Source organism: Lissotriton helveticus, chromosome 3_2 (genome assembly GCF_964261635.1).
Source record: "Lissotriton helveticus chromosome 3_2, aLisHel1.1, whole genome shotgun sequence".
NCBI classification, from domain to species: Eukaryota; Metazoa; Chordata; class Amphibia; order Caudata; family Salamandridae; genus Lissotriton; species Lissotriton helveticus.
In genome coordinates this window covers 343199549-343225993 of record NC_136062.1, presented here as the reverse complement: position 1 = coordinate 343225993, position 26445 = coordinate 343199549, and the positions used below count along the sequence as shown (strand labels likewise).

The 26445-nt window shown below is 45.8% G+C and overlaps 1 protein-coding gene across 1 annotated transcript in view; it reads left to right on the top strand.

The window, feature by feature from the left end:
* GAS2 (growth arrest specific 2) overlaps positions 1–26008 on the top strand; it is a 766676-nt gene extending 740668 nt beyond the window's left edge. Inside the window, exon 8 of the mRNA XM_078684661.1 lies at positions 25272–26008. Coding sequence (XP_078540787.1) covers positions 25272–25490 — 219 coding nt within the window. The 3' untranslated portion in view covers positions 25491–26008. The remainder of the gene's footprint in view (positions 1–25271) is intronic.
* The last annotated feature ends 437 nt before the right edge of the window (positions 26009–26445 follow it).

Sequence of the window (26445 nt, the reverse complement as noted above, 5' to 3'; positions counted from 1 at the left end):
GAATCCAGTGGCAGTGAACAGGGGACCCACATCTGGGGATACCCTTCCCAGTAAGAGAAACTATAGGAACACTAACAGATGATGGGCGGAATGCTGAACATTGTCAAACATTCATTCCAGTCACAGATCTGGGTTCAATCCATCATTTTGTCTCACACTATGCCACCCCAGTTTGGACCAGGCCATGTGCAAATCCGTCTTGACCTTCTCCCAATGGGAACAGTCCAGACCAAACTGTCAAAGTATGTCCTCCCTGGACAGAAAACAAGCAACCTGGTACCGGTTTTGGGGTATCACTCCTTATCTACCAGGCTAGCTTGAATCCAGTGGCACAGGGAGCACAGAACCTATATCTGGACATACCCTTCCCACTTAGGGCAACTATAGTAACACAAAAAGATAATAGACGGATTGCTGGACTTTGTCAAACATTCGCCCCCAATCACAGATATGGGTTAATCTATCATTGTTTTTCCTACCACCCCAGTTTGGACCCAACCATATGCAAATTAGTCTTGACCCAACTCCTCATGGGAACAGTCTAGCCAGAACTGTCAAGCCTGGTCCTCCCTGGACCACAAGCAAGCATCCTGTGACCGGTTTAGGGGTATCACCCTCCATTAGCCAGACTAGCTTGAATCCAGTATCAAAGTGAGCATGTGACCCACGTCTGGGCATACACTCGCCAATTAGGGAAACTATAGCAACACAAAAATATGATGGGCGGAATGCTTAACATTGTCAAATATTCACTACCCAGTCACAAATCTGAGTTAAATCCATTGCTTTTTTGCGCAACATGCAATTCCACTTTGGGCCCATCCAAATGCAAATCAGTCTTGACCCTACCCTCCAATGGGAACAGTCCAGCCCGAACTACCAAACCAGGATCTCACTGGAGCGGAAACAAGCATCCTGGGTCCGGTTTGAGGGTATCACCCCTCATCAGCCAGACTAGCTTGAATTCAGTGGAACAGTGAGCACTTGGCCCACATCAGTGCACACCTTTCACACTTAGGGCAACTATAGCAACTCAAAACAGATGATTGACGGAATGCTGAACATTGTCAAACATTTACCACCAATCACAGATCTGGGTTAATCCATCATTTATTTGCTCATCATGCAACCCTAGTTTGGACCCAGCTATATGCAAATCAGTCTTGACCCCACCCCCGTGGTAACAGTCCACCCTGAGCTGCCAAGCCAGATACTTGCTGAACCATAAACAAGCATCCTGGGGCCTGTTTTAAAGAATCACCCCTCATCAGCCCGGCAAGCTTGAATCCAGTGGCACAGTGAACACGGGAGCCACGCCTGGGCATACTTTCCCACTTAGGGAAACTATAGCAACACCAAAATATGATGGACGGAATGCTGAACATTATCGAATATTCACCGCCAAGTCACAAATCTAGGCTAAATCCATGGTTTTTTGCTCATCATGCCACCCCAGTTTGGACCCAGCCATATGCAAACCAGTCTTGATTCTGCTACCCATGGGAACAGTCCAGCCCTGTAAAATGTTAGTACAATAACTTTAAAAGGTAGAACAATGTTTATAGGTTCCCTTTTTCTTATTTTGTGTAGTTGTCACCCAATAAAAACCCTGAATGCATCATTGACCTTCTTTAAAAGTGTCTCAGAAATCCTCATTCCATTGCTAATTCCATATTTTTCAAGGGATTCTCAGAGTTCAACCCAAGGCAGGACAGGGATCCAAAGGCAGTCCTGAAAAAAATGGTCCATGAGTCCCACTGAATTCCCACACCACACACTGTTTTCATCTATCCATTCACTACTCTTTTTTCCCTCCTCTTTGTCTCCTTTCCTACTCTCTTTTCCCTCTCTGATCTCTCTCTGTTCTTGCTGTACTGCTCTCTTTCTCCCACTTCTACCGCTCTTTCTCTCCTCTCACTAACTCTCCCTCTTTGCTTATGACTCCTAGGTTGTGGAGTGGGAGGAGGTAGGGGGCGGAGCTTGTGAGATTGACAGAGTGTCAGAGATGCCAGATGCGGCTTTGGGCCTTAGGACATTGGCCCCAGGGAAATGCCCAATGAAATAAATGGCTAGTCCAGTTTTGATTTAATACATTATTCCCAATAATTCTGCACCAGCAGAATAACAAGGATGCTATCAATACCGTTAAATCAAACAACTACACGGTTAAACAGTGAGTACATTACCAACACAACAGACTAATCCGTAGCACAACTACATTTTCAGAGAACACAAACCAGTCTTCTATTCTGGAGGACTTGATGTGCTTTAAGATTTTTTTTTCAAAAACTGCTACAAAAAGAAACAAATCTAAATGAAAGATGACCTTGAGGAAGACATTGGTCGCCTGCACAGTGCAATTCAGCTGTTATTGCTGACAGCGCTATTCTTGAGTCTTGCATAGTTTGCAAGCTACGCCAGCCTTTCTACGGTCCACACAGATATTGCTTTCTGCCATACAAGCTCGTGCGTCACTTCGGCAAAAAATAATTACTTGCCCTCCGGTTAGAAATCTTTTAATGCTTTGACTTTAACTACTGCAGCACCCTGGTGTCCTTCGAGGCCTCTGTTTCTATAAATGTGAGAGTGGCATGAAAGAAAAAAATCCCCTCGCCACAAAACAATTATGTCATAATTCCAGAGCCTCGGTGCCTGGTCCCCCGGTGGGATGCTGACCCGCCACGGCCTCTCCTGATTGATCTACGCTCATATCTTATGAATCTTTCATTGTGCCCTGACTTGGCAGCAGAGAAATCGCTTTCCTTTAGGGAGCAGCCCTTCCCCAGGCTAGGATGCCTCTTCTATTGTGTGAATTCATAAACTAATTGAGGGAAATAGTTAAGGGCTCATTAGTGGCCATTTTAATGGCGGATTGGCGCGCACACAGAGACGGCCTCATTTATGAAAACACTTGCGTGTTTGTGATCAATAGCTGCAGATGAGGTTGGCTACAAAAGTGTATATTTAAATTATGAATCAGCGAGGACAGTAATGTCTAGAAATGTAATTTCACGTTATTTAATTGAGCCTCAACTTTTGTTTTACATTTCTCCAAACACAATGGCTTCAAAATAAAAAGTCCAAGCGTCGTCTTCTGCCTCATATAGGTTTAAAGGTTTACATTCTTAAACGTCATTTTTTTCCTCAAGAATGACACACTTGATGGTGTTGGAAATCACTGCTATATGTTCATAAGTACAAAAGAATGTTAGAAGGAAAAGGGTTTTACTGGATTTGCTTAAGCAGAAGTAGAACGATCTGGGATCCTGTTCCCTTTTACATAGGGTGGAACGTGCAGTAGGAGTCACGAAAAATAAAAATTAATTACTTTATGCTTGTGACTTCAGTTGTCTTCATAAATGGAAATGTGTCTGTGAAAAGTGTGTGAATACCCACAAACTTGAAGTTTGTGGGTGTGCACTGTGCACTTACTTTGACTGGCCTGCATCCTGGCACGCCAACCCTTGTGCTCATGCGTAATACTAAAACACAGTGGTGAAATTTGTCCGAACAGATTTATTATGAGCCGGTGTTGATATTGAGAAAGTCGATGTCAATATGAATAACAATACATTCCTGTATAAAAACGAAATTGCATCTTTCTTGACGTATTCGCCCGTTGTGAACTGCACATCAACCCCGAATCAGAGATTAGTGGTTTGGTAGGTTCTGAGACCCAGGCCCATGGTTACTGATTGATAGATCACAGGTGGGGTAGCACTTAACCAGCATACAAATGTGCAAACTGGAAATCCCAGCTCGATCCCACACACAGTTGCAGCAACACTACAGTGGTCCGGCGAGATTAGCCCAATGAAGCACACATGACCGGAGGGGTATGCGCGTTCCCAAAACACCATAAAGTCAGATGGCTCATGGACCTAGGAACACTTTGCCAATCAAGACAGAGCACACACAGTCCACCCAGTGATCACCCTCTTTCCTTGCCAGACATCTGGACACATTACCCACTGGCCGCATTGTTTCAACGCAATGCTGAGACCGACCTGGATTCATTGTCGAACACCCTAATTTATGACTCCAAAGACAGAGGTACACAATTCTTACCAAAAATGGATATCCAGAAACATTTTATTAGTTTCTATGAACTGTATAAAAGTCTGTGTTAGACTGATTGTAAATTGAGACAGTCCTCAGTCCTTATGCCTGTGCTCCAGGATGCATTGTTTATTTGAACAAACTGTTCCTGTTTTTCCAAACACCTCGTCTCTTGTTTTTTCAAGGAATTTCATGTTTGAACAACAGTTTGGCAAACCAGTCAGGAGCGAATTGGTACCTCGCATTTGCGCAACAAGGAAGGTGTACAGATACTGAAATTGGTTAGAAGTTCCGCTGAGTCCGTGGGGTGTATGTCCACCCTGAAGCAGCCATCACAAAGGGAGAGAGACTACAACAGAACTTTAGCAAATCATGTGGCGTATGATAAACTATAGAGAAACATAAACTGATAACCTGAGTTCCTTGCCACTGACAGAATCTGGCATATTACCAATTATATATATGTCCTAGCAGAGAAGTCGCAAGGTGGCCTTGGAGGCAATCCAGTGTAAGTCACCTTTTTTCGAAAGTCAGCACGCTAGAAAATGTAAATATTTATTGCTAGAGTGGACACCATCATCTTATTTTTTAGTCTAAAAGGGTTTCTCAGTGCCACCGGTTTTCCAACACCATTGGTATCTAAAAGAAGTGACAGGTGGTGATCGCTTGGCCCGCTGGGCGTAAAACATATGGTATGCTTTTCCACTGGGCATGATACAGTGGTATGCTAGGACCACTGGGCCTGATACAGATGGTACGCCTACCTTCTGGGTGTGATATAGAGTGTAATTCGGACATTTGGAGAAAAGATTTGGACCTCTGTGATTAGGTTTAACTTGTATGGCCAAAAGGGGCCTGTGGTTCTCGAGTTATTTCTTTTCTTCTGTGAACTATTGTTATTGGCTTTGTCCAGGAGCTGATATTGACAGACTATCTGGCACACTTAATCCCATGTACCGCGCATAGATTCCCCTGGTCACAGGATAGCATGCACTAGGAGCGGGCTAAGGAGTTTCTTTTGACAAGGTCATCATTTTTTCTCTGTCGGATTTTTAGGTGTTGGTCACTTGTACCGCTGGGCGTGATATAGATAGCATGCTTAGCCCCTTAGTGTGATACAGAGTGCAATTGTTGCTGTGAGATCTATGTGTGATTTTGTGGTTGCTGTTAAATTACTGCATATTGCATTTTTTTTTAAAGTAGTGTGTTTTTGTCACTGACCCAATGTTTCATATGAAGATGCTGCTATTTTTCACCAACCGTAATTGATGCCAGGAGTCAATATCATTCAGATACTGTTTTTATTTGTACCGATTTATGGACAAATTGCACTTTTATGTTGCAGCTCTTCATATGCATTGCTATTTGTGTTTATGAAATGTTCATTTGTTGATGCATCTGTACATAGCACTGAGATCATAGTTACATAATTAGAAAGAGTAATCCCTGTGTATATTTTCCCAGCGATTCAGAGCGAAAGCAGAAAGTCCCTAAAACAAACAAGCTTAGGTATCTTGTCGTCTAAAACTACCAAAAGTATTATGGAGACACCATTAAAACATATGCAAACCTGGTTTTCCACACAGGCTAAAAAAACGTAATAAGGTTTGTCAAGAATAGCATGCACACATGAAGGCACATTCATTTCCCTGGTTAAAGGAGCTAACTTTCAACATTAATATACTTGAACACATGTGAACGTACATAGAAACCAAATACACAGGTAAAAAGAACGGTAAGAGAGAGGCCTTATTAAAACTATGGGCCATCTTCAAGGAAGCCCGGATTGACAGTCCTGCCCTACAGATACCAAACAAGTCGACAACACCTCCCCCACCATATGCAAGCATGAAGGAGATTAAGCACGTTTAGTCCTTGGCAATCAAGGGATGAGTTCATTTTAGCACAAAGTACCCTGGATGCATCAAAAATCAAAGACGGTGCAAGGCGCAGGGGAGGTGAGACATCAGAAAAGCAAAGCGATGCATTGGTTCCTTACTACACAGAGGAGGTGATGCCTTGGTTCCTTGTTGGCAAGGGATGTGATGCTTCAGTTCCTTACTGGTAGGGAAGGTGATGCATCATTTCCTTACTGGCAGGGTAGGTGATGCGTCAGTTCCTTACTGGCAAAGGAGGCAATGCGTCAGTTCCTTACTGGCAGGAGAGGTGATGCGTTGGTTTCCGGACACACAGCCTTGTTTCCTTACTGCGGTGTCAATGAAGAGTCAGCATCGAAGGACGATAAGATGAAAATCCAGACAAGCTGCGTCAATGCAACAGCGGTGATACAGGCGCTGCGTTGAGTTCACAGCAGCGAGGCATGTGTTGCATCAATTCTTCAGCCACGAATAGGTGCTGTGTCGGAGTTGGAGTGGGTGCCATGGACGTTGGTTGCACGGTGCTCAGGACTCACGCTGCTGTGATTCTTCTGACGAGCTGCGATAGTGAGCTGGGAACTGCGGTGAAAGCTGTGGTCGATGCTTCCAGTGGGAACCACCAGCAGGGGCAATGCATCAATCTTTTGCAGCGGTGCGTAAAACAAAACTGGTATTAGGAATAGATACGTAGATTTTCTCCTAACGATCACTAAGTTACACTTCAAAGGGCCCAGGAACTGGATATGACACCACTTGCCAAATCATGACTCTGAGCAGAAGACCCCAGGCACTAATTGATGGCCCGGAGACTTCTAAACAGGAGGCAAGCACGCACAGGCCCTTGGAAAACCTGTCCTGGGAGTCTTTTCACTCCCAGGACAGAAGCAGAGAGCAGCAGGCCAGCACAACAAAGCAACGGGCAGAGTGGCAATCCCTCCTACAGCATCCAGTTATTTGTCCTGGCAGAATATCCTCAGTGCAGAAGTATTATGATTTTTGGGTGTCAGAGGTCCAATACATATATCTCTTTCTGCCTTTGAAGTAGGCAAACATCAAAGGAAAGCCTTTGTAATGCACAAGACCCTGCCTCTCCCTGACATGGGTTCAGACATACTACAAGGTGTGGAGACAGCTTTGTATGAGGACAGGCACAGCACTATTCAGATGCCAGTGACAACTACTCCCACCACTCTAGTTCCGGAAGGCCTATCAGCCTGGTGATGGCCCATCAGGATATGCAAGGCACGGATGTATGACGTTACAACGCATGCTTTTACCACGCATGCTGTTACAACACAGTTTTTACAACGCAAACCTTTTCAACGCATAGCGCTTTGGGGTGCTGGATAGTGAATAGTTTAATTTACTATTCCAACTCCAGTCCCCGTGGACACTAGGGAAGGTGTTGGATAGTAAATTAAATCTGTTCCCTATCCTAGAGCGCCCCCCAGCGCAATGCGTTGTAAAAGTTGCGATGTAAAAGCACTGCGTGGTAAAAGTTGCGTTGCAAAGGATGTTTCCCGCAAGGCACATCTCAGCTCCTTTTGTGTGATTGATTAGTCTGAATACACAAGACCCCAACTGCCAGCCAACCCAGACGTGTATTCTACAGATAGGCAGAGGCACAGAATGGCTAAGCAAAACAATCATACTTTCTAAAAGTGCCATCTTCAAACACACAATGTAAAAACTAACTACAGCAAAAGATGTCTTTTTAAATTTTGAGCTCAGAGACCCCAAATTCCAAATCTCCAACTGCTCCCAATAGGAAATTACACTTAAAAGATATTTCAAAGCATTCCCCATGTTACCCTATGGGAGAGATAGTTCTTGTAATAGTTAAAAACAAAATGTGCAGTATTTCACTATTAGGACATGCAAAACACACCAGTACATGTCCTACCTTTTAAATACACTGCTCCCTGCCCATGGGGACATCTGGTACTACCTTTGGGATGACTTATATGTAGTAAAAGGGTAGTTTGGGTCTGGCAAGTAGGTGCACTTGCCAGCCCAAATTACAGTGGCAGGTCTGAGACATGTTTGCAGGCTCACTACTAGCATTTGATTTAGAGGCTCCGGGCAGCCCTGTGGCACTGTATTAGGGAGTTACTGATAAATAAAATATGGCAAGCATGGATAAACCAATCACCAATACATTTTAGGGAAGGAGCACATGCACTGTAGCACTGATCAGTAGTAGTAAATATCCCAGAGTCCTAATACCTGAAAAATGAAATGCAGCATACAGTCAAAAACAGGAGGTCAGAAGAAAGAAGACAGGGGAAATCATGCCAAAAAATTCATGTGTCCAGCTGAGTGGGTCTTAGCAATCACTAGATGCTTGAGTCTGATGTTGGTGAGGTTCTCTAAAAGGGATTCAGTGTTCTGGTCACTGAGCTTATCCATGTAAAAGTTGAGGTCACCAGGCAGGATGTAATTTGTGGATGCCTGATCCTGGGGTCCGATGAGGTCGACAATGGCATCGGTTAAGGGCAGATGGGGGTTGGGAGGCCTGTAGACAAGGGTGCCACAGAGGGTGGTGTTGAGGTAGGTCTGGATGTGGAGGTGTTCCATGGCTTGTCGCTGGGTTGTACGAGTGAGTGGTCGGTTGGGGCGGTCCTTGCCGGGGATTTTGTAGCCGTTGGATATGGCAGTGGTGAAGTCCGGGCCATTGCTAGGGTTAGTACAGGTTTTCATATTCAATATGATGTTGGGAGAGGTGGCATCATAGAGATCTTAGATTTCTATGGCATGTTTGTGGAGTGAGCGCATGTTGAGGAGGCTGCAGCTGAACAAGTCAGGTTCACTAGTGGTCAGTTGGGCGGCAAGAGGAGCTGCCGTGTGGAGGTCGGCAAGGGTGTAGCTGCAGTTTTTGCAGGAGAAAGGTCCTGAGGTGTTTTTTGGTGACACGAGGTGGCAGGTGGCACTGAGGTGGAAGAACCTGGACAGACCATCAGCATTGGCATGTTCTGTCCCATGGCAGTGTTCCACCATAAAGTCCATTCCCTGTAGAGAGATGGACCACCTCAACAGTTTTGTGTTCTCCCCCCTCATCGTCATCAATCATCTGAGGGGCCTATAGTCTGTATGTACCTTGTAGTGAGTCCCAAACAAGTAGGATCCTAGTTTCTTCCCCACCCAGACCACAGCAAAAGCTTCCCCTTCCATTGTGCTCAACCTTTGTTCCCAGGGAAGGAACCTCCTACTAATGAAGGTTATGGGTTGATCTAGCCCCTCTTCTTTCAGCTGTGAAAGCACAGCGCCCACACCATGCACTGAGGCAACAATTTGCACCGCAAACTCCTTGGAGAAGTCAGTAGCCTTGAGCATGGGCGCTGTGCACATGGCCTTCTTCAGGGTGTCCAAAGCGGTTTGGTATTCCTCAGGCCATATCACCTGACATGGCTGTTTCCTTGAAGTCAGCCCTGTCTAGGGGGCAGCAATGGTGCCATACCCCTTGAGGTAAGGCCTAAGAAGGCTCTCATCTCTGGTGCCCATTCCAGAATGGTGTCAATCTTGGGCTGTAAGGGCACAACCAGACCGCTTTGTACCTGATATCCCAAGCACACCACAGACTCTTGCCCTATATGTCACTTACTGGCCATGAGAGTGAGGCCTGCGCTCTGCAGAGACTTTAGCACATCCTGAAGATGGTACAAATGGTCCTCGCAAGTGGAGCTGAAGACTACAATGTTGTCAAGAAAGGCGGCACTGAAGTTCTCCAACCCAGCCAGGACCTGATTGACTAATCTCTGGAAAGAGGCAGGGGCGGTTTTCAACCCAAAAGGCATAACCCGGAACTGGTAGGGCACTCCTGACCTCCGCAGTACCCACTTGGTAAAGGCAATCTGCCAGTAACCAGTTGTTAAATCAAACATACTGAGGAACTTGGCAGCTCCGAGCCGATCAATGAGCTTATCAGTTCAGGAAATGGGGTGCACATCAGTCTTGGTGATGGCATTGAGCCCATGGTCCCATGCAGAGCCATAGTTCAGGACTGACACCACACCGGGAAGCCTTTAGAACTAAGACCACTGGGCTAGACCATGGATAGCTGGAGGGCTCAATAACCCCTATGTTTAGAATCATGGAAACCTCTTCCTTAATGCTAGCCTCCACTCTGTCAGTCAGCTTGTAAATCTTGTGTTTCACAGGTGAACTATCCGCAGTATTGATGTCATGAGTGCACCATTGCGTGACTCCTGGGGTGAGTAAAGCATAGTTACAAACTTTCCCAGCAACTGCCATAGTCACTCTGTTGCTCTAGGGTCAGTGTAGGGGAGAGGATCACACCATCCACTGACCCATCCTGCTCCTGGGCAGACAGGAGCTCAGGGAGAGGTTCATTCTCTTCTTCCAACCCAACATCAGTTGCCAAGAGCATGGTTAACTCAGACCGTCAAAGTGGGGTTTGAGGTGGTTCACATGCAGGACCCTCAAGGGATTCCTAGGAGTCTGAAAGTGCATCAGGTAGATGATGTCACTCTTGCACCCCATCTCAAACAGGCCAGAACTCGTGTATTGTAGAGCTTGGGGCTCTACTGGGTTCATCACCCACACCTTTTACCAGACTGATATTCAACCAGAGTGGTATTCTGTCATACCAACGTCCTCTTGGCTAAGTTCTCATGGGTGAGTTTCCTAAAGCGCGCTGTTGGTTCCAGAAGGCCAGTGTTGCTCAGTTATTAGTTTACCTTAAATAAATGAAAAGACAAGAGGCTTTTGGCAAAACAGAAACAAGTTGGTTTAATTAAACAATGTGGCCAGGAGAGCCTCTACAGAGTGGATCTGCTCAAAGTCTGTCTGTGTATAAGATTTTTGGCTGCTGTTATATACAGTTCATGAGGTACAATAAAGCAATTTTCTACATTCTAAAAAAGCGTCCAAGTCATAGATCAACAAATACTGGAATTTGATAAGGACACAGATGGCTCTCAACCTCAGGGACAGCTAGTGTGGGCCAGTATGTATGTGCCCAGATGTCCAGCATGAGGAGCACATGATTGCTACATGTTGTGTACATGTTGTGTCCTGATTGGTTGAGTGTTTCTATCTGCGTGTGGTATCTAGTTTGTGGTATTTTGGGGGACGTGAGCCCTTGGCCAATTGTGTTTTATTGGGGCCAAATTCCTTGGTTCTGTTGGTGGTGCAACTATCTATCTGTGGGATCGATCTGGGTTTTCCCTGGGTGTACATAGGCATGGGAGTGGGTTGTAGAACTTGTTTAACCGCATGCGTGCGGGCGGAATTCCGCTCGTACGCTGAGATTTTTAAAAGCGCACTTTACGTGACGAGCTGGGCTCGTCATCAGCGTGCGAGGAGGCTACCTCATGACGAGCCCAGCTCGTCATCAGCGTGGAAGGGGTTAACCACGTGTCTCTGACTTGGGATTGATGGGAAGGTCACCTTGTGTGAATCCGACAGCAACGATACAAGTCTTTTGGAACTTCTGAAAATCATATAGCAGTCACTGGTATCATTTTATCAACATCTTTGACATTGTGCATATGTTTGTCATAGCATACATTGACATTGTTCTTACTGGTATTTACACTGTTAAGTTTGATTAAGTCATAACATACATCAGCATTGTTATTACTAGTAACAGTATTGTCGGTGTGCCACTGTGCAGGTACCTGTTATGGCATAAATTGATAATGCATTTATTGGTATTACCATTTCCGGGCCTGAACACTTCACGGTAATCATTGAAACCATATTAACTCATTCCAACACCAGTATGTAACTGAGAAAATCCTGGGGTGGCTTCCTAGGAGCTTGCTCCCAACCCTCCTTTGCCAAACTGAGAGGTCCTCTCACAGGGTGCCCATACAGAACCTCAAAAGGGCTAATGCCAATATTCTTCTGTGGTACCTTCCTGTAGGAAGTCATGGTAAGAAGATGTTCACTTACCCCTCATGGGCTCAGACAGACCCCCAATCATGCCTTTTAGGGTGTGGTTGAACCTTTAAACCAACCATTGATCTGGGGGTTGTAAGTGGGAGTGTATTTGTAGTTCACTCCACACTCGTTCCACATGACCTTCATGTACATCGACATGATGCTGGTACCCCTATCAGATGCCACCACCTTGGGGGAAACCCATGTGGGTAAAGATCCCCATTAGTGCCCGGGCCACAACGGGTTCCATCACTGTCCTGAGAGGCATAGCTACCAGGTACCAGCTGCCATGGTCTGCCAAGAGCAGGATGAACGTATTGCCTATGACCCCACAATGTCAATGACCACCCACTCGAAGGGGGTGCTCATGACAGGGAATGGTTGCAGGGGAACCTTACATCTCCCCCACTTCTTGCCTCTCAGTTGGCAAGTATGGAAAGACCTACAGAATGCATCTGGGGTTTCTCTAATTTGGGGCCAGTAAACGTGGGTGACATGCCTGTCAGAGGTCTTGCTGTGTCCCAAATGACCTGCCAGAGGCACATTATGAGCCAAACTCAGTAGCAAGGCTCTGAAGTGCTGGGATACCACCAGCACACAGGCTTCCCCAGGCTTAGGAGCCTTTGGCTAGCTACATAGGAGACCATTCTCCTAATAGATTAGGTGAGAGCCAGACTCTTTGCCAGCTGCCTGGTCCTCGGCCTGCTGTTGAAGTCCCACAAGAGTAGGGCACTCTTTCTGCGCTATGTTGTCCATTGTAACTAATTGGTAAAGCACTCCAGGCACCATTTGCTCTTCAGTCACCAGTTGACACCGGACCGTAGTCACACTGGCTCCTGTGTCTCTCAGAGCCTCTACCCTTTGTCCATTAATGGTCACCCACTGTGTGTATTTCTTAGTGTTATCAGGCATGCGGTTTCTCTGGACCATATCACAGACCCCCTAGTGAGACCAGGGTCCTCTCAGCTGGTTCCTCACACCCACCTGGGACTAACTCCTCCCCAAGAGCTGCACTTGTCATCCCTGTTGACTGCCCACTGGTGAGGGCATGTACCCACTTAGTACCCTTCCTGGCTACAATCAAAGCAACTCAGGGGGTCCCTTCCCTCCAGGGTGCTGTGAATCCTTACCATGGGAACTATTTTGGGGCCCTTTAGAGAACTCCCTGTTTTTATCATTATCCCTCCCCCCTCCTTCTTTTTCTGGCGACCCTGACCACCTTTGGCTAAGTCTCACTCATACAACCTCTTCTAGACCCTTGTACTCATCCAGCAGTCCCCCTCCTGAGAAAGCTTCTTAGGGTCAGTAAGCCTGCTGTCCATTAAGCGTTGGTGCAGCTTTGAAAAAACACACTAGACAAGTGCTACATAAACAATCAATTTGTAGGGGCATGGCTACGGAGCCGATGCGAATGGCAGTGTGAGCTGAGAGCTCCGCCCCAACCCCATCACTTATCCTGGTTGGGGGCCATGGTTTTCGGCCATGGGGGTCCCGGTGCCGCTTACTGGAGGGCGCGACTTCGCTGTCCAAAACCGGAGACAGAAAGGAGGCGGGACCCTGCTCGCACAAAATGGCGCCGGGTCCGGCCGTAGTGAGAGGAGCTGTGACAAGAGAGGCGGAGGTTCAGTGCGGCAGAGAAGTGAGTGCACTGATGACAGCTGCCGCTTGTTAAGTGCTTGGGACTCCTGGAGTGTTTCGAGGCCGGTGCAGTGGAGATGGGCTGGAGCGGCAGCCGCAGGAAGAAGCACAGCCTCCCCACCCCCCCTCTGCTCTCAGTACCCGACTGCTGTGCGGAGTGCCCGAGGGGATGTCAGCGCTGTGGTGAGTGTTCTTGTGGGGGCTCCGGCGTGCCACAGGACTTAATTGGGGGCTTATCAGAGAGGAGCTCCCTTGCCTGGTACCATGGGTGGAACTGAGCACACAGTGCTTGAGGTCCCCACGTGGCAGCTGTTTTGAGCCTCAGAGGAGCAGAGCAGCAGGTCAGCTGACTGCCGCGAGAGGCTGTGACTGTTCCTATGTTTGGATAGCTGGGGGGGAAGACCCCTGCAACATTGGAGTCTATAAGGCGGGGCAGTGCACCGGAGCAGCACGCAGGGGCCCCAGTTAAAGGCCCAGGGCTTGAGGAAGTGCTCAGATCATTGCTGTATTGGGAAGAGAAGCCCATGAGACAGCAGGAGCACCTACACTGGGATCTGAGGCGAGCTGGCTGGTGCCAATACCGGGTCTGCCCACCGACGGTGTAGAGGTGTGGGCAGTCTCTATCGCCGGAGACTCAGGAAGATGACATCTGCCTGGCTGTGGGGCCCACTTCCAATGCGGCGAAAAGAAGGGAGCGGAGGCTACTGTTTGAGGGTTCCGACCAGAACTTGGGGATTGAGGGCTCTGGAACACCATAGGTCGCCAGGCGAGGTAGCGGACACGTTGTGCATACTGCGCCAGGAGCTTGGCGCATGTGGCAGGGATCGTTGCAGCCATTGCCATCACACCAGGCATTGAGAGGTGCTCATGGAGGTGGGCTTGCTCGGGGGACCAGGAGTCTAACTGAGCACCGCGCCGGGTGGAGTCGAAGCTGGCAGAGGGAGCCCGGAGAGTGCTCTGAGAGCCTGGTTGACCGTGGGATGTCCGGCTAACACTGAAGGTGGGAGGAAGTTGCCTCGTAGTGAGGAATGTTGGGCATTATCACCGGCAGGAGTTGGGCACTGATGGATATCTGGTGGTGAGCTGCCATACTCACCAGACCAGCAAAATGGGTGATAATGGGGAAAACGCGGGGCAAGCAAGGGGGGGCACCCCCAGAACAGGAAGAGGAGACTACGGATAATCGGAGGACAGAGGTGTCTGAGTCGGAGTTGCGACCTGAGGGGATGGCGCAGCAGCAAGTAGAAATGATACTCAAGGCCATAGCGGACACCAGGGATTCCCTACAGCAGGACATAGTGCAGGTGTCAGTGGGCCTTCTCTGGGCGGACCATGCGAAATTGGCTGACCGAGTGAAGCAAAGCAAGGCCACTGTGGGTGCATTGGATCCAACAAGCAAGGCGCTCGAGACACAGATGGGGGACGAACATCGACGCTTGCACGCCCTAGAAAAGAGAGTGAGGTCAGAAGTAGCCCCGGAGGGACTATATCCTTTTTTCACCTTGTAAAGAGCTCAGTTGAATCCTGGGAGGCCACCCAGGCATGTGGTTGCACGCCTGCTTCATTACAAGGACAGAGATCTGCTATTGAATAGTGCGCGCAATAATAGTAGTGTGACGCTGTTCCCCGACTATACCTTCGATGTGCAGCGGCAGTGATCCTCCTTCTTGGAGGTTATGAAGGCATTCAGAGCGGAAAGTTTGCAATACTCTCTGATGTTACCAGCGCACTTGCGAGTGGCCATGGACGGTAAAACCTTTTTCTTCAGCATCCCTCAGGAAGCATGGGACTGGCTGGAGGCCTACAAGGCGGATCAAGGAGAGGCAGGATGAGGCCGGGGGCCACCGAGGGGATGCCACATACCTCTCAGCTGCGGCGATCAGAGAGATGGTGGCTCCGTTCCCGGAGACCAACGGCATCTCAGACGGTGCAAGAAAGAACGGCTGCGCTCAAGGCAGTGACGGAGATATCTCAGGAGCAAGGTCTGGACTGGAGGGGAGCAACTGACTCTGGGAAGGGGTCAGCTGGGACAGCATCGGAGGAATCGGATTCGGTGAGCATCGGTCTTCCTCAGGTCATGCCAGGAACTGGGGATGAGTTGATTGATGCATGGCAGAGTAAGACATTCTCCAGAACTGGGCAGCGCTTTGGTGTATTGACATTCCCCTTTGTTTTGTTTTTTCTACTCTCCTTCTTTTTTCCCCTCTTTTTGATGGTGTGAGATGGGTGTGGTGGTGGGGGGCGGGTGGAGGGGGCCTTTGGGTGAGAGCCCCCCACTAATTCTGGTTACCGCGGCAGGTGCTGGATGTTCCGGAGAATGGGGTACGGTGTCAGACAAATGCATAGTTTTGTTTCAGCGGTGTCTGGCCTCTGGGCATCCCCCTGTTATTCCGTTAGAGTTCCCCGGTAGCAACCAAGGACATTGTTTAGTGGAGAATTTGGATGGGTGCTGTCTTGTTAGGACCTGTTCTGGGGAGGGGTAGTTGGGGAAGGTTGTGTGAGTTGTTTGGGGTTAAAGGGGCAGGCGCTGTGTCCATGGTGAAGAAGCCAAGATGCCAGAATGTGGAAGACCACTATGGGGACCCTACTTGATGTTAAGTGCCTAACATAGAATGTGAGAGGGATGCATACAATGCGGAAGCGACACAAGGTGCATGCCTATCTGGCGCGGAGGGGGGTACACATAGCCTTCCTGCAGGAGACCCACATAAATAAAGCAGAGAGCTGTGCTTTGCAACGGAGGTGGCGGGGGCAGGTCTACGGTACTACGTACTCAGTGTTTGCTAGGGGCGCACGGATATGGGTACGAGCAGGGGTGCCCTTCACAATGACTCGTCAATTTGCTGATCCAGAAGGGAGGTGTGTAGTGGTGGGGGGACGACTAAATGATTTAGATGTCACACTTTGTAGTGTAGAAGCCCCTAATGTTGACCAGATGGCCTTTTTTGCCCACCTATCTGGGAGGTTGGCGCCTTACAAGACTGGCCCTGTGATATTGGGTGGAGATTTCAACTCCATAGTCGATGTTGTTATGGATAGGTCACATCCCTGATTGCCGGAGGCCCCTGTACATAGAATATCTGTTGGTTCCCACACACCCCTAAGACAAAAATCACAAGCAAGTTTTTGGACCTGGGATTACTGCTCGCTAAGAGAGAGATTACGGCCCAATGGAAGTCGCAACGCGGGCCTGCGATAGGGAGGTGGAAATCGGAGTTACTTAAATGGAACACAAGTGAGAGCGCAGTTAGATTGCAGCAGGCTAAGCGTACTAATAATGAGAAGGCGCTGGAGGCGGCCAGAGCGTGGGAAGCGTTAGAGGTAGCACTTCGGATACCTGAAACTGCCTCGCAGGTGGGCCCTGCTGAGGAGACTCTGGAGGGTTCACCTTGTTCGAACCTGGAGTAGGGAAGGGGGTGGGGGCCTGGTCCGATCATGGGTGAATGGGAAATTGAGAGCGAAGGGCGGGTTTGGTCCCAAAGACATACTGAAACGAGATGTGGAGTATTTGCTACGCATACTGGAGCCTGAGATTGGAAGACTGGGTGCACCAGAGGCAGAGGGAGGGGGCGGGGAGTTTGATTGGATTGGGTGGGTCTATTGTTCATTTATAGACTCACATTATGAGAAGGCAGACGTAAGAATGTCGATATTGTGCCCCTGTTGGGATAGGTAGAAGTACGATGGAATGAGTATCGAGACTTACCTTATATTGTATCAGTCTTGGAAGGAGAAATAGCTCATCTTGTGGGCCTTCGGGGACACAGCCATTGATGATATGATGTGTGGTGTAATGTTATTTGCAGCTGTGTGAAGACCTTGTGTGGTTTTATAAAACAATAAAAACAGAAGGGAAAAAAACAATCAAATTGTATAGCTCCTGGTAATCTGCTACCTCACTGCCCTCCACCCAACCATTCAGTGCTATGCAAAAGGAATCTACACATTCAAACCCTGTCTGGTAATCTAGTTTCTTGCTCTACTTAAACTTGACTCTGTAGCTATCTGGGGTAAGAGTGTCCATCATGGCAGTGGTGAGGGTGTCCTTCATGGCAGTGTAGGTCAGTTCAAGTGCTTTCCCTAAGGCTAGCAATGTGTCCCTCCCCTCCGATGTGAAGTAGTTCCACATTTCTGCCCCCAATCTCTCTCAGAGACCCTATTCAGCTTGTGAGCTGCCTCAAAGCCCTGAGACCACCTCTGGATCTCATACTCTTTCCCTACAGCCTTAGGAATGTACATCTTTCTCTCCGACTGCACTGCAGAAATGATGCCACCATCTGTGCTGGACTTGGCCTTCAAATCTGTCTCATTTAAGATCAGAATTTGAGCCAGCATCATCTTCCTTTCCTCTATAGCCAATTTATCCTATTCTGCCTCTCTGTTGAGTTTGACTGGTTCCAGCTGGAGTCCCTTCACATGCTCCATCATGAGCCTTTCCAGCTCCAACTGATGCCTTCTAGCTCCTCTGAGGACAGACATCTTGTAGAAACACAGTTGCTTGCCCTAGAAAGTACCTTCCCCCAGGCGGATCCTGATTCACGAAATCCCCATGAACCTCTGCCCCGCCATATTCACATTATCATTCCCATCCTCTGAGCACCAACCAGCCTCTTTTGCTGTCAACCAGGCCCTCAGTCCCTTTTGCAGCGCCTCCTTCTTAGAGATGCCACTCATAGGACATTTTAATTCATTGCAGAACTTTTGAAATGAGGTACTGTATAGGCCTTCAACCTCTCTAGCTTAAACGCCAAATCTGCAGCTTCAACTGATGGCTCACCAGCCTGAGACAAGATTGTGGATCAAACTCAAGAGTTGATTATTTGATAATCCTAAATGAATAGGTACACACAGAAATGTGATGTGCCATTTGTCATCTAAGATTGTAGACACACAAGGGCATGAGGTCTAATTGTGTCGTTCTTATCCATGAAAAAAGCGTGTTTTTTAATGAAATTGTATTGTGTTTTTAACATTGTGGAGAACATAACAATAAATATGTCAGAAACATCTTTCAATAAATTAGGAGATGTTTTTATATTACTGGCATGGCAATTCATTTATTCTATATTTTCTTATTCTATTTGTCTACATATTGGGGAACAAATGATTAAATGAATGTGCATGAATAGGTACGTTGTATGAACAGCTGCAGTCCATGCCGTGCAGGTACTTGTGTGCATGCACACAGGGGTCACATTTTGTGCACCGCTGTGTGCAACCACATGGTGTGAGGCACAAGGCGGCCCTGCAGGACCCCCTTTGTTTCCTCACCACTACACTTTTCATGGTGGTCGCACTGCAATGAAAAGTGTGGTGATGAGTAAACTCGAAATATGCTTGGCAGTGCTTTTTCTGGGAACGCCCCCACGATCTGGAACTCTCTCCCCAAAGATCTTCGATACAACCCCTCCTACCCTCTCTTCAAAAAGAGACAAAAAATACTCCTTCACAACAAATACTGGGGTACGTAACCTCACTGGTGTCTGATTCTCACCGCCTCCTCAACCCCTTCCCCGCCTCTCTTTCTTCCTCTCCCCTTTTCTACACTCTCTTCTCCCTCTGAACTTCGACACTACCCCCCTATTGATCTCCATCCCCCCCACACCCCCCAACTCATTCAATTACCCTATTTTATGTAACTCATGTTTTTAATGCACATTGTCTTATTCGGTTGTAATTGTTTACCTAACATGTAAAGCGCTCTGATACCCCCAGGTCCAGTAGCGCTATATAAAACCTTGGAAATAAAGAAATAAAATAAATACAGGGCCACAGCTGCCTTGCCGAGCATTCTGCAGCCTCAATACCACCATGCTACCACCAGGGATCTCTGATTCCCGGCAGTTGCAGTGGTCGCAGAGCAGCCCAACCCCACCTGTCGTACTAGGGCAGGCCGAAGACCACCACCACTACGCCCCGCAAGCAGACTCATAATTAAGCCCTTATGTATTCCATTCTTTGAAGATTGTAATTGTATTTATATAGCCCTTATGACCCCTGACGAGGAACTGAATTCCTAGGATGCTCCTATGTTATATGCCAGACCTCTCTTTTTTTAGATTGTTAACAATTTTTATGCATCTGGAAATTAATTTTAAAAATAAATCACTTGTTATAGTTTGTTAAGTGCAATTTTATTTTTCAAATTGACCTTAGAATTCTAACGAAGATCAGACATAGAGCTTTAATGACATAGGACTTTCTTAGTCTTGTGTGGGGCTCACACAATGCTTTTTTTTTATTGTTATTATTTTTCCAAAACAGATGTACACATATACATTTAACATTTAGGACATTTTGCTGTTACATTTGGTATCTGTGAATTACATAAAAAGCATTTGGTGGATTGTTCTTGGGTGTCATTGGACAGAATATAGATATACACATCACATATCTATAGGCATTTTGGTCGCTGGTTACATCTCTTATCCGACATCTGCCTGACATAACCTAAGCATATAAACATATGAGCGTTCTGCCACTTGTTGTTGGTCGATCATTAACGCACATTTAGGATAATTCGCTGTATCATTTGGCAAGAGCGTGTTACATAAAAAGCGTTTGGTAGAAGGTTCTTGGGTGTCAGCTTGGCACACAATGCTTTATATATGCACTTTCTGGTACTTATATTTTGACAGTGGGCCGCAACATGTATTTCACAAATAGAATATGTGTATACGTATTCCTTTGATTGGATTTCATTTTGAATTAAACTTTATAGAACGTTTTTGTCGGAAAGAGCACGCCAAATTAATATTACTTAATATTATGAACTGGACTGTAAATCCTTTTGAAACAAATCAATTGTGGTTAAAAAAGAGAAAATATATATATACATTTCTAGCCAAGCTCTAATGAAACTCACACTTTTATGGAAAGCGCGAACATTAATGCATTTGGCAGTGGCTTCATATATATTACAAGCATGGCTGCTTACTAGAAATGATTAAGATCATTAAGTTCTATTTTAGGAATAATTATGTTGCATTATAATAATTGTCCTTTTATATATATATTTTCACTTTATAACGGCTGATTTGTGAAAAATTGTGTGATAAAGTGATAGTGTTTTTATATCTAGAATATAGTAAAATACATTGCATCTGCCAAATGTTATATCTATTTTTTAAAGAAAGTGGGCTGATTGATGTAAATTATTTTGACTACACTACGTTTTTTAAATGTATTATTATTATTACTGTACTGAAAACAATTAAGTCTACTATGACTGATAGCTAGTACTAGTCAGCCTATATAACACAATATAACCAAGATGCTTCCCTGTATATTCATGTACAGTACAGTATTGTAACAAATTACTGTATATAATTACACAGAAAATATTCAATTTTTTCAAAAAGTCATTTTATTGCAATTACACAATTTCTAGAGAAAGCCTCCCTATTGCAATCCACGTTCAGTGGGAATCTGAAAGCATTTGTGAAATTAATTTTTGGTAAGACAGAATTTATTAAGAAGGAGGTACTGAAGGGGACTATGAGTCCTAGAACTGATCACACAGTGAGGAGGCAGGGGAGGTGGCCCCTCCTTCTTGGATACAGTGATACAAAAGCGTCTCCACTCTCCGGCAACGCGGGACATGCATCGACTGAAACGCAGGCCCATCTTCACCAGGACTTAATATTGTGAGCACACAGTTTATTCAGTGAGCTAAATGATTTTTCACTAAGTACTCCTTCAGTGTCATTATAATGTGTTCTGGTTTGCTGTGTAAGTAAATGGGGAAAAGGAAAACAGCAGATAAACTCAAATAGCAGCAAAAGCTAAAAAAACAAAATGGCCAAACGCCTCCCTGAGGATTGTACTCTGGACGAAACCGATGTATTGCTGGGGGAGGGAGAATGAATCCTCAGCCCTAAGAAGGCTTCCAGAAAATGTTACCCAAAAAAGCATGTGACAAACGCTAAAATGTTCACGATAAGGGCGGTGGAATTATTGTCTGTTGGCATCAACTCAAAGACTATAATACCGCAGAAGCATCACATGAATTAGAGCAGCTTGAAGGAGAGAAAGAACACTTGTTGCCTGAGGACACCCATGGTCCCTTTGATGTAAATGTTGTCTGCCAAAGTAATGGCTGTATACATGGTGTGATAGAGTCCCAACTGGAACCGGAAGTCTGACTTTGGGGGCTCCATTTCTCAATTTAATAAAGAAGTTGAAGGACGAAATCAGGGAGTTCAAATCCTTAATGAAAACATTGGTCAATAATAGCACAGTGCCCAGCAAAGAGGTAATAATTATTAATACCAGTAGCAATAAATCTTGTTAAGCCTGAACATCCAAAACAACGTCCATTTGAAAACATGCCATGCAATTGACTGTGTTTGGATAAAGATTGCGGGGAGGTAGAGAGCGAGTGAATGAATAGTCCTACAGACAACAGGTGTCTAAGAGAAGTGAGGTAATGTAATGTAATGTCAATATGCATTTTTAGAGTGGATTAAACAATAAGCATCAAAGCGCTATAACCAGCAAGAGCATATAGGGCAGACCATCAAGCAATTATGACTGGGAACAAAGCCAGGTTTTCACATTCTTGCGCAATTCACCGTATGAAATAATATGTACCAGGACAGTGTTCCATAGCCTAGCAGCTGCCAATGAGAATGCAAGCTCGCCCCATCTCACCTTCCTAAAGCAGAGGACCGTAACTTTCCACTGATTGAAGTTTGGGAACTCCCAAAACCAGTTGTGCCGCTGCATTCTGAACAACCTGAATTTTATTTAGGGAATACTGGTTGGCCTTCAAATACAGAGCATTACAGTAGTCAAGGCGAGATGTTATAAGCGCAATGACCACTGATACTCTTATTTTTGCGGGGAGAAAGAGAAAGATATTTTTTAGGCACTTGATGATCCAAAAACAAGAGCTCACTGTCCTCTTGACCTGGAGATCAAATGTCAAAGTGTTATCGAAAAGCACACCCAGGTTTTTAGCAGAGGTTCTAGGAGTTAGTTCATGTTGGGAGCCTGTTTAACCTGCAAGGCCTCAAAAAAGAGGTTGAACTTACTGTGTGTGCGCTCTCATGCAGGGCTACTTTTTCTTCTCAAATACAGCGGCCGGCTCAGCCGCGAGAGCGCACTGCCACGAAGGAACAGCAGATCTGTGGCGACTATGTAGTGAGGAAGCCAACAGAGGGGTGAGGTCACCTTGTTGTTGTACTATTATGGGCAGTGTACTTAGTACTTCTAGCCACGAATCAAATCAATACTGGTGAATTATTTTTAATTTATATTTTTGGATAACAGCCACACCCACTTGGGTTTGAGACTTTCGCAGAACTTCAACTACCAGCAGGCACTGTGGCACACGCCAACTGGGGCGGGATGTTGGTCAATCTAAATAACTGCTCTGCAATGCTGTGGCTGCTCCATTTGTGATTGGCCTATGAATAAGAAAGAGGATGTTTGAAACGCGTCAGGCGCCACAGAGAGGGTTCATGTTGGGAGCCTGTTTAATCGGCAAGGCATCAATAAAGTGGTTGAACTTACTGTATGTGTGCTCTCATGCAGGGTAACCTTATATATACTCTGTGGAGTGGCTCCAAGGACGCCACTCCACAGAGGACGGTTTACCCAAACCCTTTATTTAAAACCGATGCTGACATTTCCAATTTTTCTCCATTCCCTGACGCGTTTCGGAGCAAACGTGCTCCTTCTTCATAGGGGGAAGACTGGCAAAGACTGTTTTTTCCCTACCCGGCTTTACAACACACCTGGGTGGAGAAATGCTTAGTGTGCATGAAGGTTTGGTTGGACTAAAACTGCTGGCCAAAACAACATGCACACTTAGTAGTGCCCACAACTCCTCCTCCTGAAGATCAGGAGGATGGCCCAGTCCTGCCGCACGACCCAGATACCCAGCAGTGGCAACGGTGAAAAATAAAATGATCATAAAATTATTTTATTGTAATTTTCTTTTTCACTGTTGCCTCTGCTGGGTAGCAGCAGTGGGGCAACGCTCCTCCTCCATAGCGAAGGATCGGCCCCTGCTCCTATCCCTATATTTGGAAGTGAAACCAATCGTGCTTAAAATGAACCTCTGAACATTGTTATACGGGTGTCGAATTTGGTAAACAGACAAACCAATTCCTTATAGTACAGTCTTTGAAAAGGTAATTAGCTCAGATAGGCAATGTAGAGTTTTCTGGCTAAAACACATTGGATCATGGCTGCATCTACTTGGCTTGCAAGAGCTGTGCAACAGTGTGAGAGGTGTCCACTGATTACCAAAGAACATCTAAAAGAAAGGTATTGGTGGTTGCACATAGCCATAGGGTACTTGCCAACTCTAGGCATGGACACCTTACTGACCTCCTCTTAGAGTCTAAATGTTCTTTCAGATTCATATTAATTTTGGACGGCATTACACCACATAATGCCAAACAAATATATTTATGTCCTGATATGGGAGCATGTCGACAAACAGCTTGCTAACGAATGGGCCTTTAGCACCACCTTCCACAATGGATGTCTAGCTTGTACGATTGAAAGGGAAACCCTTGCACATCTGCTCTTTTTCTGCAAAGCTTATGTTTTTCCTCGCAGGAACTGGATAGTTCTGCCGATGGTCAGAGGAACTCCAATAGGAACTGACCCTTCGAATACGAAGAACAGATACAAGAGTAATGGGTTTGTGGCCTTGCTAGTTTCCTAACATCTTTGCGGCACCTGAGAAACAAGTACTGTACTATGTGAAGTACATAGGATTTTACTTAATTTTAACCAATTTTAATTGCATTTTAATTATTCTTGTAAATTTCTGACTTTCTATAGTTCTAACAAGTGTATAGACATCCATTACTGAAATTTGTTACGAAGACAAAGTGTTTGTGTATGTAATGTGTGTGTTTTTCTCTAATGGGGTTAATCCCTGAAGTAACTAATAACTCTCTAGGGGGATATTTACAATACCGAGCACGGTGTTACGCCAAATTTGGGAACGCTGCACTCCAACACAGGGATGCGCCGTATTAACCAAAATACTGTGCACTCCTGCATATTAACTAGCCTGGAACTAAAAAGGCTGCCTAGTGACAGTGCAGGCACCTTTGCATCATGTTGCAAGGGTGCCTGCGCTGTATGGGTGATTGTTTATGGCAATTTTGCAAAGGCAATTTACTGTTTCTATGCATGCTGAAGAATGCAGCACACACAGAAGGAGCAAATATGAACAGAAATTATTAATAATTTCTCCTCGTATCACCAGTCTAAGACCAGATATTCCCTGGTTTGCGTTTATTGGAGCTGGCCGAGCCTTGTAAATATGGGGCAGCGTCAAAACGCAATGGGTGTTGCGGCGGAACGCCCACAGCAACACCCATTGCACACCCTTTTCTCGCTAAGTGAAGCATGAAAAGGCGCCTTATTTCCAAGGCGGAGTTAAGCCACGTTAAGGGGCTTAAAGTCCGCTTGATAGAAGGAGATATCGCCACCTGTACGTTGCTAAAAGTGACGCTGTGGTGGCGATAGGGGCTTTTAAATATATTTGAAGCAAACAAGCCTCTATAATAATTGATTTTGACTACTGCTGATGTACACCGGAGATAATGATCTGGGAATTTGCATCCTTGAATTCCATTAGGGACCTTCTTTCTCCAAGCATTTTTCAGGTTGCACTGAGAAGGCTGTGGTGCCCATGCTTTTATCATGCTGCATGTGAACTTTGTAAAGAGGAGCGCGGAAAGTATTCTTTCTATTGTCTTTGTTGTTAGTCTTGTACCAACATCAGTGAACCTATCACCAAACACGTTTTCTCTTGCATTTCAGATGCTGCATAACAAGCACGTCATGGTCCGCGTGGGCGGAGGATGGGAGACCTTTGCAGGATACCTGCTGAAGCACGACCCTTGCCGAATACTGCAAATCTCCCGCGCCGATGGGAAAATCTCCCCCATGCAGAATAAGTCTCCAAACATCAAGGACTTGAATTCAGACAATTATTTAGTCGTGTCCGCCAACTACAAAACCAAGAAGGAAGTGAAGTAAAAGTGTGATTAGCTTATCCCTGATTGAGGACCTTATTGCAAAGGGATCTGATTTAGAAATGCAGCATAGCACATGCCTTCTACTTCTTAGACAAAAACCTAACGAAAAAAAGCAGAACTGGTCAACAGAAACAGCACTATTTATTTCTAGAACATTCGATGCAAGTTGATCTTCGCAGGTTCCTAACTAAAGGCAGAAATAAAAAAAAACGTATATGTATATATCTTTTGTAGCCAATTATTCAGGCAAATGATTAAGGAATGCCTAGAAAGACTAAAACTGTGATTTCATATAGTTTGAAAATGCTTATTAAATCAGACCTTTGTTTTTATAAGTGAGAAGCTGGACTCCTAGGTAACTACATCTCGTAATTAAAGAAGCATACACTATATATGTGCACAAGCAATGAAGATTCTATCGGATAAAAAAGTGTATATCTACAATGTGTACATACTTTCGACTGTGATTTTAAAAAAAATGTACTGGAAACTACTTTAACGGGTTTTCTACGTAATAAAATGAAGTAAAAATAAATGAGTATTAATTGATGTACTTCTGTCATTAGTTATGGTACGTCATTCCAAATAATGTCACACATTCCACTTGTTAACATGCTCACTGGTAAAAATGCCTGCCTACAGCCATTGGGGGCTGGAGCTCCTTTGGTCACTTATTAAGAGCCTTGATTTGCTCCATGGGGGGAGGCGTGGCAAGTAGGACTGGGGTCCAGGCTCAATAGCTTGCGCACTGTATTCCTCGCTGTGACTGTCGGTGGAATAATTGGATTTGCTGTCTAGCGCTTACTGGTAGGTGGGGCTATACAGAAATTTAACACTAGGTGTCAGAGCGAAAGGTGCTCTTGCCATGTCCAAAAAGGGACTGAATGCGTGTCCCATGTAAAGTTGGTCCATTGCAAAATTTGACACGCTAGCCAGTTCAGTTCTGTGTGTTATAA